Consider the following 15,793-nt stretch of genomic DNA (forward strand, 5'->3'; position numbering starts at 1 on the left):
CTGTTCCGTCCATCCCGCGACGGGATCCTTCCGGGCTTCTCTGACAGAGACATGAAGTTTCAAAGTCAGATGTCGGGGGCCGGTACCCCTCTTGCAGCAGGAACCCCCGTGGCAGGGCCAGGATGGAGAGTACAGGTGGCGTACGCCGCTCCGTTCATAGTCCATGGGATCCTTTTGCTTGTGGAGCTATTTCACTATAGCTCCCAACCTTCTTGAGCAAGGGAACTTGACCGGGGCAGAGACACTGTTAACTCATACCCACTCCTCGTGTCAAGGTCAGGGCACGAGGACCGTGCATCTTCAACATGCTGCAGGCTCCAACACATGGCCACTGTCAGCTGTGAAGATCACACTCCATCAATAGGACTCAGAATCGAGAACGGAACCAAGGACAAGAACCTTTTGCCTAAGATGGCTGGCTATTAAATAGCAAATTATGTGTGCAAACTAAAACTGTGTTCTACCCTTCACCCACTACATGGTTCCCCCTACTTTTGGGTCCCCTCACTTGTGATCCTGCTGAGGCAGCACTATGGTGCATACTTGCCTCCCATACGTCAGGAGTGTGTGTAGTGTTGAATGTAGATCAGGGTCCTGACCAGTGTACCTTCCTTACCTGGGTGAGGAGACACTACACCTGCTGACAGGCTGCAGAATCCCCCCTTGTGGCGACTGAACCCTCAGGGGCGCCACAGGTGCACTTCAGGACATCTCCCCAGTGAGCAGATATAAGGCCTCCTGGTCCGTGTCTGCCTCTCTGTATGCTCTTGGCCAGCCTGCAACTGGGCCTAGCTTATGTGTCGTGCTGTTCCTTCACCTGTCGCTCGGTAGTAGGACCTTCTGCTGGCAACCACTATCCCTGGTAACGCTGGGGCCTTCGTGGTTCCTGGTCCTGTGATGGGTCTAGCTTCAGGTCTGCCAGGGACTTGTAGTCCTCCTGGAATGCCGGTGATCCCTACTGGGTATAAAGCGACCCTGTAGGCACGGACCCGGTGTCCGGTTTGTATACTGGAGTGAGCCTATGATGCTCCTCTGCCCCCTCAACTCCTCTCTCCTCTTGCCTTCGGCCACACTCGGGGCCCTCAGAACTGAGCAGCAGATGCTCTGCGTCTTCGCTGCTCTCAGCGTCAGCACGCTCTCACACTCTCTCTCAGTCTGACTAAAACAACTAACTGAGCTGCCTGGCTCCACCCTCCATATATACAGTGGTGGCCAAAAGTATTGGCACCCCTGCAATTCTGTCAGATAATACTCAGTTTCTTCCTGAAATGATTGCAATCACAAATTCTTTGGTATTATTATCTTCATTTAATTTGCTTGCAAGGAAAAACACAAAAGAGAATGAAGCAAAAATCAAATCATGGATCATTTCACACAAAAATCCAAAAATGGGCCAGACAAAAGTATTGGCACCCTCAGCCTAATGCTTGGTTGCACCACCTTTAGCCAAAATAACTGCGAACAACTGCTTCTGGTAACCATCAATGAGTTTCTTACAATGCTCTGCTGGAATTGTAGACCATTCTTCTTTGGCAAACTGCTCCAGGTCCCTGATATTTGAAGGGTGCCTTCTCCAAACTGCCATTTTGAGATCTCTCCACAGGTGTTCTATGGGATTCAGGTCTGGACTCATTGCTGGCCACCTTAGAAGTCTCCAGTGCTTTCTCTCAAACCATTTTATAGTGCTTTTGGAAGTGTGTTTTGGGTCATTGTCCTGCTGGAAGACCCTTGACCTCTGAGGGAGACCCAGCTTTCTCACACTGGGCCCTACATTATGCTGCAAAATTTGTTGTTAGTCTTCAGACTTCATAATGCCATGCACACGGTCAAGCAGTCCAGTGCCAGAGGCAGCAAAGCAACCCTAAAACATCAGGGAACCTCCGCCATGTTTGACTGTAGGGACCGTGTTCTTTTCTTTGAATGCCTCTTTTTTTTTCCTGTACACTCTATGTTGATGCTTTTTCCCAAAAAGCTCTACTTTTGTCTCATCTGACCAGAGAACATTCTTCCAAAACGTTTTAGGCTTTCTCAGGTAAGTTTTGGCAAACTCCAGCCTGGCTTTTTTATGTCTCGGGGTAAGAAGTGGGGTCTTCCTGGGTATCCTACCATACAGTCCCTTTTCATTCAGATGCTGACGGATAGTACGGGTTGACATTGTTGTACCCTCGGACTGCAGGGCAGCTTGAACTTGTTTGGATGTTAGTCGAGGTTCTTTATCCACCATCCGCACAATCTTGCGTTGAAATCTCTCGTCAATTTTTCTTTTCCGTCCACATCTAGGGAGGTTAGCCACAGTGCCATGGGCTTTAAACTTCTTGATGACACTGCGCACGGAAGACACAGGAACATTCAGGTCTTTGGAGATGGACTTGTAGCCTTGAGATTGCTCATGCTTCCTTACAATTTGGTTTCTCAAGTCCTCAGACAGTTCTTTGGTCTTCTTTCTTTTCTCCATGCTCAATGTGGTACACACAAGGACACAGGACAGAGGTTGAGTCAACTTTAATCCATGTTAACTGGCTGCAAGTGTGATTTAGTTATTGCCTACACCTGTTAGGTGCCACAGGTAAGTTACAGGTGCTGTTAATTAAACGAATTAGAGAAGCATCACATGATTTTTCAAACAGTGCCAATACTTTTGTCCACCCCTTTTTTTAGGTTTGGTGTGGAATTGAATCCAATTTGGCTTTAGGACAATTCTTTTTGTGTTTTTTCATTGAAGACAAATTAAATGAAGATAATAATACCAAAGAATTTGTGATTGCAATCATTTTCAGGAAGAAACTGAGTATTATCTGACAGAATTGCAGGGGTGCCAATACTTTTGGCCACCACTGTATATCCCTAACGGGCTCCCTCTGGTGGTATGAGGTGGAAGGGTGGAGGTGTTTGTATGTAATGAGGGCCTCTTGTGGAGAAGTCCGTCCATGCCCCCTGGGTCCTGTGGTACCTGTGCACAGCAGGGTGCCACACACCCAAATAATAACCCTCAAAGTAACCCAGCTCCACATATACATTGTTCAGATTCTTTATATTCCACATTTTACACATATCCCTGGGACCTTGATACTGTTGTTTAAGAAACAAAACTTAGTATGTTGTTCTGCAGATTCAAAATATGTAATGAATTCACCAATAAAATAGCTCACAAGTTTTACAGTTATGGATGCAGATATCACAAGGTTTTCGTAAATCTGTCATGTTGTGCTGTCCTTGGCGCATTGCCCATTGCTAAGTTAGGTCTAAAGAAAGGTATTTTACCATTATACACAAAAGTCCTAATGCAGCGCTGGTAGGTATCGCACTTAGGTGCTCTGCTTTGTACACAGGGTGCTGCATTGTGTTGTGCAGAGGGGCACAACATCTCTGTATAGGGGTCAGTACCTACTTTATATATTCAATGTTCTCTTCAGATTTTTTCATGTTGCCACATACATGTTTTCACATTCCTGCATGATGAAATGCAACAATGTGGTGTGCACTTGCACTTTATTTTAGATTATCAGTTGGGCATAACATTTCCTCACAGTTCAATCATGCAGCATGTCACTGTACTAGTCACTTTTCTTTAATTGTTTACATATCTGAAGTCACTTTATGTATTGTTATTCATCTATATAATATCAATTTATTATTATCTGGATTCTGATCATACATTTTAAAAACTTCTTGGTATTATTTATATACCATACATATAATCAAGGTACTCCCTTATCATGCATTTTTAAATTGTTATTCTGTCATTTATTCCCTCAAAGGGGTTGTTTACTACCAGGACAACCGTACCCATACCCCACGCTTGGCCCCGATAAAATAAAAAAGCTTATACTCACCTCTCATGCTGTCAGCACTCGCTCTCCCCGGGGCTCTGGTGCGGTTGTGGTAACACGTGACTCCGGCACCCAATCAGTGCTGGCGTCACCGTCCCCGCGTTTGTACGATCTGAACATGAAGAGGAAATGAGAGATTAGCTGCAGCCCAGACTTCCTCTTCATGTTCAAAATGTATGAAGGTGGAGACAGTGACGCTAGCGCTGATTGGGCGCCAGTGTCACGTGTTACCACAATCGCATAAGAGCCCCCGGACCGCAGGTGCAGACACTGCTGGAACGGCGCCGGCATGAGAGGTGAGAATAAGCTTTTTTATTTTATCGGGGCCAAGCGTGGGGTATGAAAAGGGGTGTCTTAGTAGTGGACAGCCCCTTTAAGGCACCACTCCAGCATTTCTTTTCACCGTTGAAGTGGTGCTTTAAACTTAAGTCACCTGTACCGGGCCCCCATTTTTCAGCACCGCTCCGCTGTGGTGACATCTTCTGATCGCAGGTTCTGACTGGCCGGAACTCAGAAGCTACATCACAAGCTCTCCATGCATGTCTATGAGAGCCAGAACGAGGTTCTAGCAGACTTACATTGATTAGTGACCTCCGGTTCGCTACATGAAACACTGGAGCAGCCGGCAGGTCACAAACTGCAGGAGACGGACCGGAGTGGGGGCGAAAACAGATGAAAACGCCAGAAGGTGAGTATCAGACTTGGATTTTAAGCACACTCCAGAAGTAAAAAAAAAAATCTCATGAGTGGTGCTTTAAATGAAGTACTCCTGACTTTCCCTCTGCTTTGTATACAGGATGTTGCATTGTGTTTACTACACCGCACTAAAAGATTTTTTTTACTGGGTGGAGTAATATATTTCATCACATCTGCCTAAGGGAACATTTCAAACTATTATGTCTTATAAGAGGATCATCTTGTTCTCTAGTCTTAATTGTATCCCCTAGCATTACTCTTGTGTAGCAAAGAATTCTAGTCTGTTGAAAAGAAAGTTCAGGCTTCAAACAGTAAGTATACTCTTAATTGCCTCTTCTTGTTTCTATTGTTTTTCCTATATTTTGTAGATTGATTTTAGACGCTGGACATCAGCCCTTTCGGCTGGAAAATAACTAATGCATATGTGGTTATAATTACAGTAAATTCATATGAAAGATTAACATTTTGATGTAATATATGTATATTATCAGACAGTGATTGGAAGAATGGGTATTTACAGATGACCTGTTACCAGATCAAAAGTGGGAAGTTTTGCTCTTATTTTATTCTTGTTGCTCTATAGACTTTTCAACTTTTTTTTTGTGCCATGCCCTGTTGGTAAGATAATAAAAATAAACATTAAATTAAAAGGAGCCTATGGATTAAAAAAAATAAACAAAAAATATCGGAATACTCAGGGGAGTAGCAGGAATCTAAAGCCAAGTTCACATGTTCAGTATGTGATCAGTATTTTACATCAGTATTTCTAAGCCAAAATCAGGAGTGGAACTATCAGAGGAAATGTAGAAACACATCACCACTTCTGTATTTATCACCCACTCCTGGTTTTGGCTTACAAATACTGATGTAAAATACTGACCAAATACTGAATGTGTACATGGCCTCACAAGAGCAAAAAACTGGCCACTTTTTGATCTGGTACCAGGTCCTCTTTTAAGAGATTGAACAGGTTTAACTGATTAGAGGTTAGAATATATTTTCTATGCTAATTTTGTAATGAAAAAAAAAAACAATTGAAAAAGCTTTCTATTTTAATTGTACAAATCATTGATGAACTTTTCTAATAAAGTTGATTTTCATCTAATAATGTGTCAGTGAATCTATACTTCTTAGATCATGAATATCAGATATGTGAGGGTCCGATGTCTAGCACTGCCATTAGCCCAGGTGCAGATGACCGCATTTTCGGTCCGAGTGCGATCCTACAAAACATCGGATCACACTTGGACCAATGTTATTCTATGGGGTCACGCACATTTTCAATTCGATCCAATATTTCAAATAGCACTCAGCCATGCAAGTCAATGAGTGCATGGAAATCATTGGACTGCACTCAGATAACATTAGAATGCAGTCTGATTTCTGCACACTGACACAATGGAGAAGATGGAGACACTTTGGTCTCCATCTTCTCCTCAGTGTGCTCTGATTCTCTTATGCATGTTGATGACATCTTTTCATTGATGACCTCTCTCAAAGATATATTATTAATCCCTGAATGGGCCTTAATAACCAGTTAATGTTTTTCTTTTTTCCTTCTCCTCTATTAGGCAGCCATCATTTTTTTATTTTTTTGTTGATGTGGTTTTAAGTGGGACAAACTGTAGTATTTTTCAGTGGGGGTTTCAGGTATATATAAATGACTGCATAATTGAAACACTTTTTCTTTGGGATACAAATATAGAATAGAAAACAAAATATTGATAAACAGCAGGGCCTCAAGAACCTCGGAACCAGCAAAAAAGATAGACCCCTAAAAAATAACCTTTATCATTTATATTAAAAAGCACAAAACTCTCACAAAAAGACACCCAAAAAAATGATATTATAGAGATGTGACTAGGTAAAAAGTAGAGTATCCAGGGTAGACCAAAAATACAAATATATTATGATAGGGTATATGGGGGGCTATTAATTTACTACCAGTTACCCTACCTTGCCACAGACGTTGGCACTCTAATGCTAGCGATATGGCACCCCCACTCAACATTGTTATCCCTGAATACCCTATTACACACCTAAATTATAATCAGTATATAGCAGAGATAGTAAAAAAAATTCATGAATACCATGTATGTGTAATCAAAATATAAAACATGTATATGTCTGCCAGTAGTATAATATATCATATTGAGGTATCCATACAAATGTATAGATGAAACAATACATTTAGCAACTACTCAAATTATGCAGGAAGCAATATCCATCAATATGAAGGAACACATAAGATTCAGTATACATATATTGCTCATCACACAATCTCTAGGCTCTGAAATAATGTCCCAAAGAAGCAATAGACTTTTCAGGTATGCAGTTGTATACACAGTTTGTATCCTTATTCATATAATCAAAAGACAAAATTCAAGATACTTGTCAGTCTGCATATCCCATAGTCAGGAACATGCATAAGCATACCCATTAATATGGGAATCAACTAAAATTAGTAGAAAAAAATTATTAACATGATGCTTATCAACCATTGTAGTATATGGGTACTTGTATTGCGGAATGTCAAGTGTTTTAATCTTTTTTTTTCTTTGGAGTGTTTAAACACTTGACATTCTGCAATACCAACCAAAAAAATACAATAAAAAGCATCAAAACATTGTAGGGCATGAGATTTCTATAAATCCTATTGCGGGCACACAGCCTTATTGAATTGTAAAGTGCTGAGAATGTTTGTGCTTTAGAAATATATTACTATAAATTACGTTAAGTTACTTTTATAGATGTATGGCAGCCATGCGCTCTTACTGTATGGCCACGGCCTCACTATCAGTATTTGGTCAGTATTCGATCAGTATTTTTCTCAGGAGTGGGAGCTAAAACCAGGTGAGGAACAATCAGAGAAAAGATATAATAAAAAATAAAAAAAAATCACCATCTATCACTCACTCCTGGTTTTGGCTCCCACTCCTTAGAAAAAATACTGACGGAATACTGATGGTGGGGTCGTGGCCTATGGCCCACCTCATGTAGTATTCCATAGCTGTAGTTGCTGTCTGGTTCCAGCTATCTCCTGTCACATCAGTTTAACTTTATAAATGCTGATGTCAAGCATGACAGTGGATTTTTGAAAGGCTTAAAAAATGGTGGCATTTTTGTATCCTGCGCAACATAATCACAGGGGTGCCAACTGGTTGCCATGACAGCTGAGGGTCTTTTGATGGCCTATATGTCTGCAATGTGGGATCTCTCATGGTGCCCAGGCTGTGGCTCTGTTTCATTGAAGATGGTACATTTATCAATACCGCACAATATATTACATAAATGATCTCCGGTTCAAATCTCCTGTAAGCTAAGTAAAAATTAAATTTTTTTTCTTAATGTATACATTCCTTCAATTCATGATTTATGTTTAGGGAGCAAAGAAAAAGTAACATATTTGGTATGTTGCTGTTTGCATGATCGCCCAAACTAATAAAATATAAAAATATTTATTATATGGTGAAAGGGAAAAATAAAAATGAAAATGCAAACATTTTGTAGTCTCTGCCATGCTCCTTTTAAGGCCACGTTCACACGTTCTGTATCTGTATTTGTAAGCCAAAGCCAGGAGTGTTTGATAAATACAGAAGTGGTGACGTGTTTGTTAGGCTGTGTGCACACAATGCGTTTTTAATGTGTTTCTGCAGCTGCGGAAACGCATTAAAAACGCATGGTAGAAGGGCAGCAATGTTCCCCAATGGAAATCCGCATGTGCTGTGCCCATGATGCGGATTTTTCCGCAGCGTAAACGCTGCGATCAAAAATCCTCAGCATGTCCATTAATTTTGCGGAAACGCTGCTTTTTCGCCGCCATTGACTTGCATTAGAACGCATGGAATCTGCATCACTGTATATGTAGATGCACATTCCATGCGTTCTAATGTGCGGATGGTACCCGGGTCTTGATGAGAGGACTCTCATCCAGACCCAGGTACCATTTAAAAAAAAAAATATATATATATATATATATATTACTTACCTTCCAGCGTCCTCCTGGCTTCCCGGGCACTTCGCGGTTGAATGCAGGACCTACGCTGACGTCAGAGTCATGTGACTGGTCACGTGACGCTGACGTCGGCAGGTCCTTCAGTCTTACACTGCCGGCAGCCGGGACGAAGGGAAGCAGGACACCGGGGGCTATCGGAGGGTAAGTATATATTTATTTATTTATTTTTTTATTTTTTGACATTCACACACTATATAAATCCATGCAACCCGCATGGATTTATATAGTGTGAAGTTGACAAGCACTTTCCAAGTGATGCTAAAATCGCTTGGGAAGCGCTTGTCAACCCGCATGCGGAAATGCAGGTGAAGAACGCTTCATTTCCGCATTTCCCTGGCAGGAATCCGCATGCACAATCCGCATGTACAATCCGCATGCGTTTTTTCCTGCCAGGGAGATGCAGAAACGCTCAGGAAAAAATCCTGAGCATTTCTGCATCGTGTGCACATACCCTTATACTTTTCCTCTAATTGTTACCCTCCTGGTTTTGTCTTACAAATACTGAGGTAAAATACTGAATGTGTGAATGTGGCCTAAAGGAGATAGAAATATCTTGTGAACGAGTCTTAAGGCTCGTTCACACATCTGATTTTCTCATGAGTGCCATCTGTGCTTTGTCACGGATAGCATTTGTACATAGTGTGTGTGTGTCTCCACGAGCAAGAAAAACTGATACTTGGGCCAAAGTAATATGTCCATTTTTCTTGTTTGAAGAAAATGTTGACGTCTGAATGAACCCTTTGGGTATGTTCACGCAGTAGTTTTTACTCAGGGGTTTTTGGAGCAAAAACTCTCCAAAAAAAATCACAAGCAGTTCAAAATCCATGATTTTTTGATTTGAAGACATTTTGCAACAAAGTTCCTGAGAAAACTGAAAATACCCAGTAGTTAAACTCTCCAATCATGAAAGATCATGTGATGTTTCTGGAGTGTTTTAACTCCAAGAACTTCTGGAAAGAAAACAAGTAACCATACCCTAAGGGCTTGTTCATCAGTATTTTGCAGCTGTACTCCATCTGCATTTTATCACCATGATCTGTCTGCATCCTGCAGTATATTGGTATTATTAAGGAAGCCCTTATAATTATAAGGCTGCATGCCCACAATCCGTAATAGCAGCAATTTGGATGCAGCTCACCTGTACTGCGTGCAAAATGCTCTGTTGTAAAATACAAGCACAGTGGATGGTATTTATAGAAATCCCATGCCCACCGTGCTTCTATTTGATGCCACATAAAATCACCCGTGGCGCAGGTTTATGATCCGCAGCATGTCAATTTCTGTTGCGGAGACACAATTCTCGACAACAGAAATTTCACCAATAGAATGCAGTAAATCTGCATTGTTCAATGAACACATGCAGATTTACCTGCGTGATTAGACAAAGTGTTTTGGACGCAGCAAAAATACTCTGCTTCCAATGTGCTGCTATAGCCTGATCGTGGGCATACAGCCTAATGTGTTTTTGCACATGCATTTTTGTTTTTTTGTTTTTTACAAAAAAAGAGAATTCTTCCAACCCAAGCAATTTTTAATTTTTTTCCCTTTCTGTTGAATGTGCTTCTTAAAGAATTGCCATATCTATCCTTAAATTTGTATTTATTTTGTTCTTCAGATGTCCCAATATTTTATCCTTCTTTACTGAGGTTGATAAAGGTAAAGTGTGTGTGTGTTTTTTGTAATTATGCACAATATTGTTAAGAATAAATGTGGCTATATTAACTTTTTTTTGTTGTTCTGAACTTTTCTTCTTAAGTTGCCGTGAATATGAAGGTTGCCGTAATTGGAGCAGGCATAAGTGGCTTGCCATCCATTAAATGCTGCCTGGATGAAGGGTTGGAACCCACCTGCTTTGAAAGGAGCGATGATATCGGTGGGCTGTGGAGGTTTACTGTAAGTAGTGATCAGTGTCGGACTAGGGTGTCTGGGGCCCACAGGAGGCATTGATCCTCAGGGCCCACCCTACAGCAACATGCAAATACCTGTTAGCCATTATCCTTGTTATAGTGTAGCATCGACTGTAAATCACAGGCGGCTCCTGTACATCTACTGTGCCCACACTATAACTGGGAAGTACAATTATGTTAGTTTGCATTAAAGGGGTTCTTTGGTTAAAACAAGTTATCACCGATCCATGGACTCCACAAAATAGGTAGTAACTTATTGATCATTTGGGTCCGAACATTGGAAAACGCACTGATGAGAAGAATGGGGACGTTTTGTCCCTGACAGGACACTAAGTTATCCCCATTTTAAAATGCAGCGGCAGGTGGGACGTCTGATCACATCTCCATTCATTCTCTTTGGGGCTTCCAGGAAAAAACAAGAACAGCCACTGAGGGAATGAATGGATTAGTGGTCAAGTCACACATGAGCTCCAGTCTAATGGGGATAAAAGCTCCACATTCTACCAATCGGTGAAGGTCCCAGCATTCAGATCCCCACTAATTTATCACTTATCCTGTGGAGAGGTGATTACTTGTTTTCCCTGGAGAACCCTTGTAAGTGCACCTTGTTCCAAGTATTTAATCACTAATGGAAATAAGGAATCTTCTAATTAATATCAGAGAGACTGCCATATACAACACAATCCACTATACCAACACCAATAGTACCACATACAAGGGAGAAATACTGCCACACCATGACTGAACTATATATTACCACCACATAGTGACCGAATAATACCACATACAAGTGAGAAATACCACCACACCGTGACCAGACCAGATATCAACAGCATATAGGGTCCAAATAATTCCACATCATTTCTCTCCCCCACCTCCTAAATCATTGCTCTCCCCCATTATTGTTCCCCCCCCGCACCTCCTCCATCATCATTGCCATATCCCCCGCCCCACCTCCTCCATCACTATTGCTCTCCCTCATCTCCCCCCCCTACGCCTCCTCAATCACCACTGTATTAGTTAAAAGAAAAAAACAAAAAAAAAACACTTGCCCTCTCTGCTCGTTCCCCCGCAGCATCGTCCTCTGCTTCCTGCCAGGCATCTTTCTCCCTGACACAGGCCCATGCTGCATTGTGATGTCAGGCAGCTGCCATTTTCCTCCCGTCAGCAGCGGAGTGGGAGGAATCGCATCGCTCCCTGCCCGCCACACACTATGAGGGCAATCTGGCCATGGGCCTGCCAGAGCCTGGGGGTCCACGAAGCAGGCCAGATTGCCCTCAGCCGCACTGCAGGGGCCTCCCCCTTTTCCTTCGGACCCCTATGCAGGTGCACCGGCAGCCATGTTAACCAGCAGGCCCCATGCGTCCTGCTCAGGGGCCCGCCGAGGACCCGGGCCCCCGGAGAATTCTCCGGTATCCTGGTGCCCCAGTCCGACCCTGGTAGTGATAGCTTCTATACCACAATTTAGGTTTTCCTTTTTTTTTTTTTATCTGACTGTAGCATCCGTTGATGTGATGTATGTTCTGTGTTCTCTGTAGCAGCATTGTGGTATTAAGAAGGAATAAGACACATGCAAAAAAGAGCTTTTGCCCTGCAATCTACAGTACTTTCCCAGGGAAAGTTCCTTTTCATGATGCCTGCATTCCTAACTAATCATCATCATTAAAAACAACCTATGGCCTCATTCACATGTCCGTGTTTAAACACGTATGTGCAAAAATAGTACTGGTGTCAGTCAGTGTGTCATCCACGTGTTTGTTTTTACCATTAGTGTGTCATCAGTGTTTTTTTTTCACGGATGGATAAAGAATTGAATGAATATAAAAGCTTCTCCTATCTTTTGCAATGTTAGATATGTAGAGCACACAGATGCTATCCGTGTGCTGTATGTGTTTTTCATGGACTTATAGACTTGTACTGACCATTGTCATCCATACTGCCAGAAAAAATGGACATGTCTCCACTTGTTTTGCATGGACACGCCTCAGTCCATTGAAAAACAGACAAGTGAATTGCACCATAGATTATAATTGATACATGTGGTATTCGTGAAAAATGTTGAAAAACATGTATACAGCTCTTAAAAGGGAATCTGAATGTAGGATCAACCATCCTAATGTGTATGAGCATGCAGGTCATAGAGAGTTGAATAAAATGACACTGATATCTACAATCCAATATCTTATTCAAGAGAAATTAAATATTTTTCTTAATGTATAAATGAGCTGTTAAGATCTATGGGCCGGACATTCATCTACCTGAGAAGTTACCTTCAAAGCTTAATTTTAAATAAAAGGAGACCATACCAGTATGAGACATGTAGTAACTGACTGTCTGCTCTTAAGACTGCTTTGATCATGCTCTTGATCTCTCGGATGTTGCTCTTACCGAATTTAATAATTCACAGTTAACCAGCTTTGTTGGATAAAACAGTGGCCACAGCTTTATTTAACATTTCTTTTATATAACACCATTGTTTATGCTCCTATAAGGCACATGCCTGTCACTTACCACCAGTGAGCATGTAATTTAGGAGCAAAAACTTTCTGCCATGGGAGGAGGCCGAGACCCCTCCTCGACCCTCCGACCACCGCCACCCAACAAAAATAAAGTGTATTCCACACCATCTCTCAGGCCAGACAGCAGTATGTCATTGCCAATGTAGTTTAAGTGAATCCCGTCAACTAGCAGAAGATCGCTGTTGTCGCCCTCAAGCATCCGGTGTCTAACTGCTATCCCCCCTGTAGATCGTATGAAGCGGGAGACCCTCATGTTCAACAACCTACGTGCCCTTTCCAGGGCTGAGGGATTGCGGGCTCCTCTCCAGATCTGTCGGGGCACTATTTCCGACCACACTAAAACACAACGTTGTTCGAAAAACCCCTTAAACCGGGCACAGTCTGTTTGTTTTTATTAGGCTGAGGAGTTCAGCCAATTTTATCTTCCCCAGGTCGTTGCTGCCCGCATGGATAACTAAAACCACCTGACCTCTGCACCTCTGACTTATGGATTAGACTTGTCCCAACACCTCCAACCACCACAAGCTGCGATAACTTTCCCAGTGGTCTACTGTGTTCGTCTGACCTAGCGTGGATCCCATTGGCCGAATCATCGCCCTCTTTTCGGCCCAATATATGTAAAAGTGTCCCAGGATCCATACATGGGGAATTGAGCTGTCTGCGGAAACAACAAACATAAAACGATATCATCTGGCTTTACTAACAAGTCCGGTCGTACATAAGTATTAAAGCATGATGATTTCCATCTCCCCAGATTACTTATTGTATTGTCACTCAGTCCCAACATGCTTGCTTTGGTTGCTGCCCCGATTTTAAAAGAATGCGTCCCGAACTGTGACACATCCATGCCCAGGTTCCTCAAGCAAGAATTGAACATTGCTTTAAATTGATAGAGCGTAAGGAATGTGCCTGATGTTCCAGGAACTGCGTACACACAGGGTGTTTCTCTATGTACTCCTGTACGACCTGTACTAGGCAAAAGGCATTATCTATGGCCTTTATCGATAGCCAACTTCCAACTCCGTGCTGATCTATTTTGGATATACGCACGCAAACTATTAAGCACCCATGTTGTATAAGCAGGTCGTTTTTTGTCAACCCTCCTGATCGCTCTGCGCTTGGTGCTACCAACTCGCCTACCCGTAATGCTGCAAAAAAGGCCAGTGTGAAGGCTGCTGAAACAATGGATGCTTCGAAGGCGCTAGGGGTCACTACGGGCAGTGTCCTCATCTATATATATATAATCGTCTTATCCCGTCTGTCTGTCTGTCTAGGAAATCCCGCGTCGCTCATTGGTCCGCCAGCGGCCAATCAGCGCCGCTGGATTTCTGAAAAAACATGGCTGCCGTTAGCGGCTCATCTGCCGGACTGAGCTCAGCGGCGATGCAGCCGGGAGATGACCGGAGCGAGGCGCTCATCTCCCGGCCGGTAACGGCAGAAGGACCTCGACCGCCGGACCCATCTGCAGGACGGAGATGCAGCCGGGAGATGAGCGGCGCGAGGCGCTCATCTCCCGGCTGGTAGCAGCGGAAGGACCACCGGCGTCGCTGACATCCATGCGGAAGGGAGGACCGGGGAGCGGCGCTGCGGGTCGGGATACTTCTGCTGCGAGCGCCCGCTCATGTCCCGGGTTCTCGCAGCGGAAGTAGCCGCACAGGCAGCGGCGCTCCCCAGTCCTCACCAAGACTATTCGATGATTGGTCGCAGTCTTTGGACCCGACCAATCACTCATCTTACCGCAAAAGTTAAGCACCGCTGTGCTGATTGGTCGCGGACGCTGCCCGCGACCAATCACCGATTTGGGCGCCAAATTTAAATATCGGCCGCGACAAATCAGCACAGCGGTGTTTACATGTGGAGCCAAGATCGGTGATTGGTCGCGGCCGATATTTAAATTTGGCGCCCAAATCGGTGATTGGTCGCGGGCAGCATCCGCGACCAATCAGCACAATAGTGTTTAACTTTGGCGCCAAGATCAGTGATTGGTCGCGGGCCAAGACGGCGACCAATCACCGATTTGTGCGCCAGATTTAAATAGCGGCCGCGACCAATTGGATGTCAGCGCCGCTCCCCAGTCCTCCTTCACACCCTAACCGCATGGATGTCAGCGCCGCTCCCCGTTCCTCCCTTCACACCCTAGCCGCATAGATGTCAGCGGCGCTGCCTGTGCAGATACTTCCGCTGCGAGAACCCGGGACATGAGCGACTGCTCGCAGCAGAAGTATCCTGACCCGCAGCGCCGCTCCCCGGTCCTCCCTTCACACCCTAGCCGCTGATCTGCCCACAGTATCCGCATGGTGTTACAAAGATCCGGACATTTGTGTTAAATATCGCTGATTGGTCGCTGGCGCTGCCCGCGACCAATCACCGATTTTTGGCGCCAAATTTAAATATCGGCCGCGACCAATCACCGATCTTGGCTCCACATTTAAACACCGCTGTACTGATTGGTCGCGGACGCTATTTAAATGTGCCGCCCAAATCGGTGATTGGTCGTGCACAGCGTCGGCGACCAATCAGCGATTTTAACACAAATGTCCGGACCTTAGTAACACCATGCGGATACTGTGGGGACATCAGCGGCTAGGGTGTGAAGGGAGGACCGGGGAGCGGCGCTGCGGGTCGGGATACTTCTGCTGCGAGCAGTCGCTCATCTCCTGGCTTCTCGGAGTGGAAGTAGCCGCACAGTCAGCGGCGCTCCCCGGTCCTCACTAATACGATTCCGCTCCCCGCTCCTCACCAATACGATTCGCTGATTGGTCGTGCTCTCTGCACGAGACCAATCAGTGATCTTGGCGCTAAAGTTAAACACCGCTCTGCTGATTG

At 44.0% G+C, this 15,793-nt stretch overlaps 1 protein-coding gene across 2 annotated transcripts in view; it reads left to right on the forward strand.

The window, feature by feature from the left end:
* The first annotated feature begins 4,657 nt into the window (after positions 1-4,657).
* LOC141156753 (dimethylaniline monooxygenase [N-oxide-forming] 2-like) overlaps positions 4,658-15,793 on the forward strand; it is an 84,502-nt gene continuing 73,366 nt past the window's right edge. The window contains exons 1-3 of one of the 2 annotated variants that reach the window (XM_073643101.1): positions 4,658-4,837; positions 10,157-10,197; positions 10,298-10,434. In XM_073643101.1, coding sequence (XP_073499202.1) covers positions 10,309-10,434 — 126 coding nt within the window. In that variant the 5' untranslated portion in view covers positions 4,658-4,837; positions 10,157-10,197; positions 10,298-10,308. The remainder of the gene's footprint in view (positions 4,838-10,156; positions 10,198-10,297; positions 10,435-15,793) is intronic. The other variant, XM_073643102.1, reaches the window with a different exon arrangement.

The sequence above is a fragment of the Phyllobates terribilis genome, unplaced genomic scaffold (assembly GCF_046119375.1).
Source record: "Phyllobates terribilis strain yellow unplaced genomic scaffold, ASM4611937v1 Scaffold_8__6_contigs__length_399053987, whole genome shotgun sequence".
NCBI classification, from domain to species: Eukaryota; Metazoa; Chordata; class Amphibia; order Anura; family Dendrobatidae; genus Phyllobates; species Phyllobates terribilis.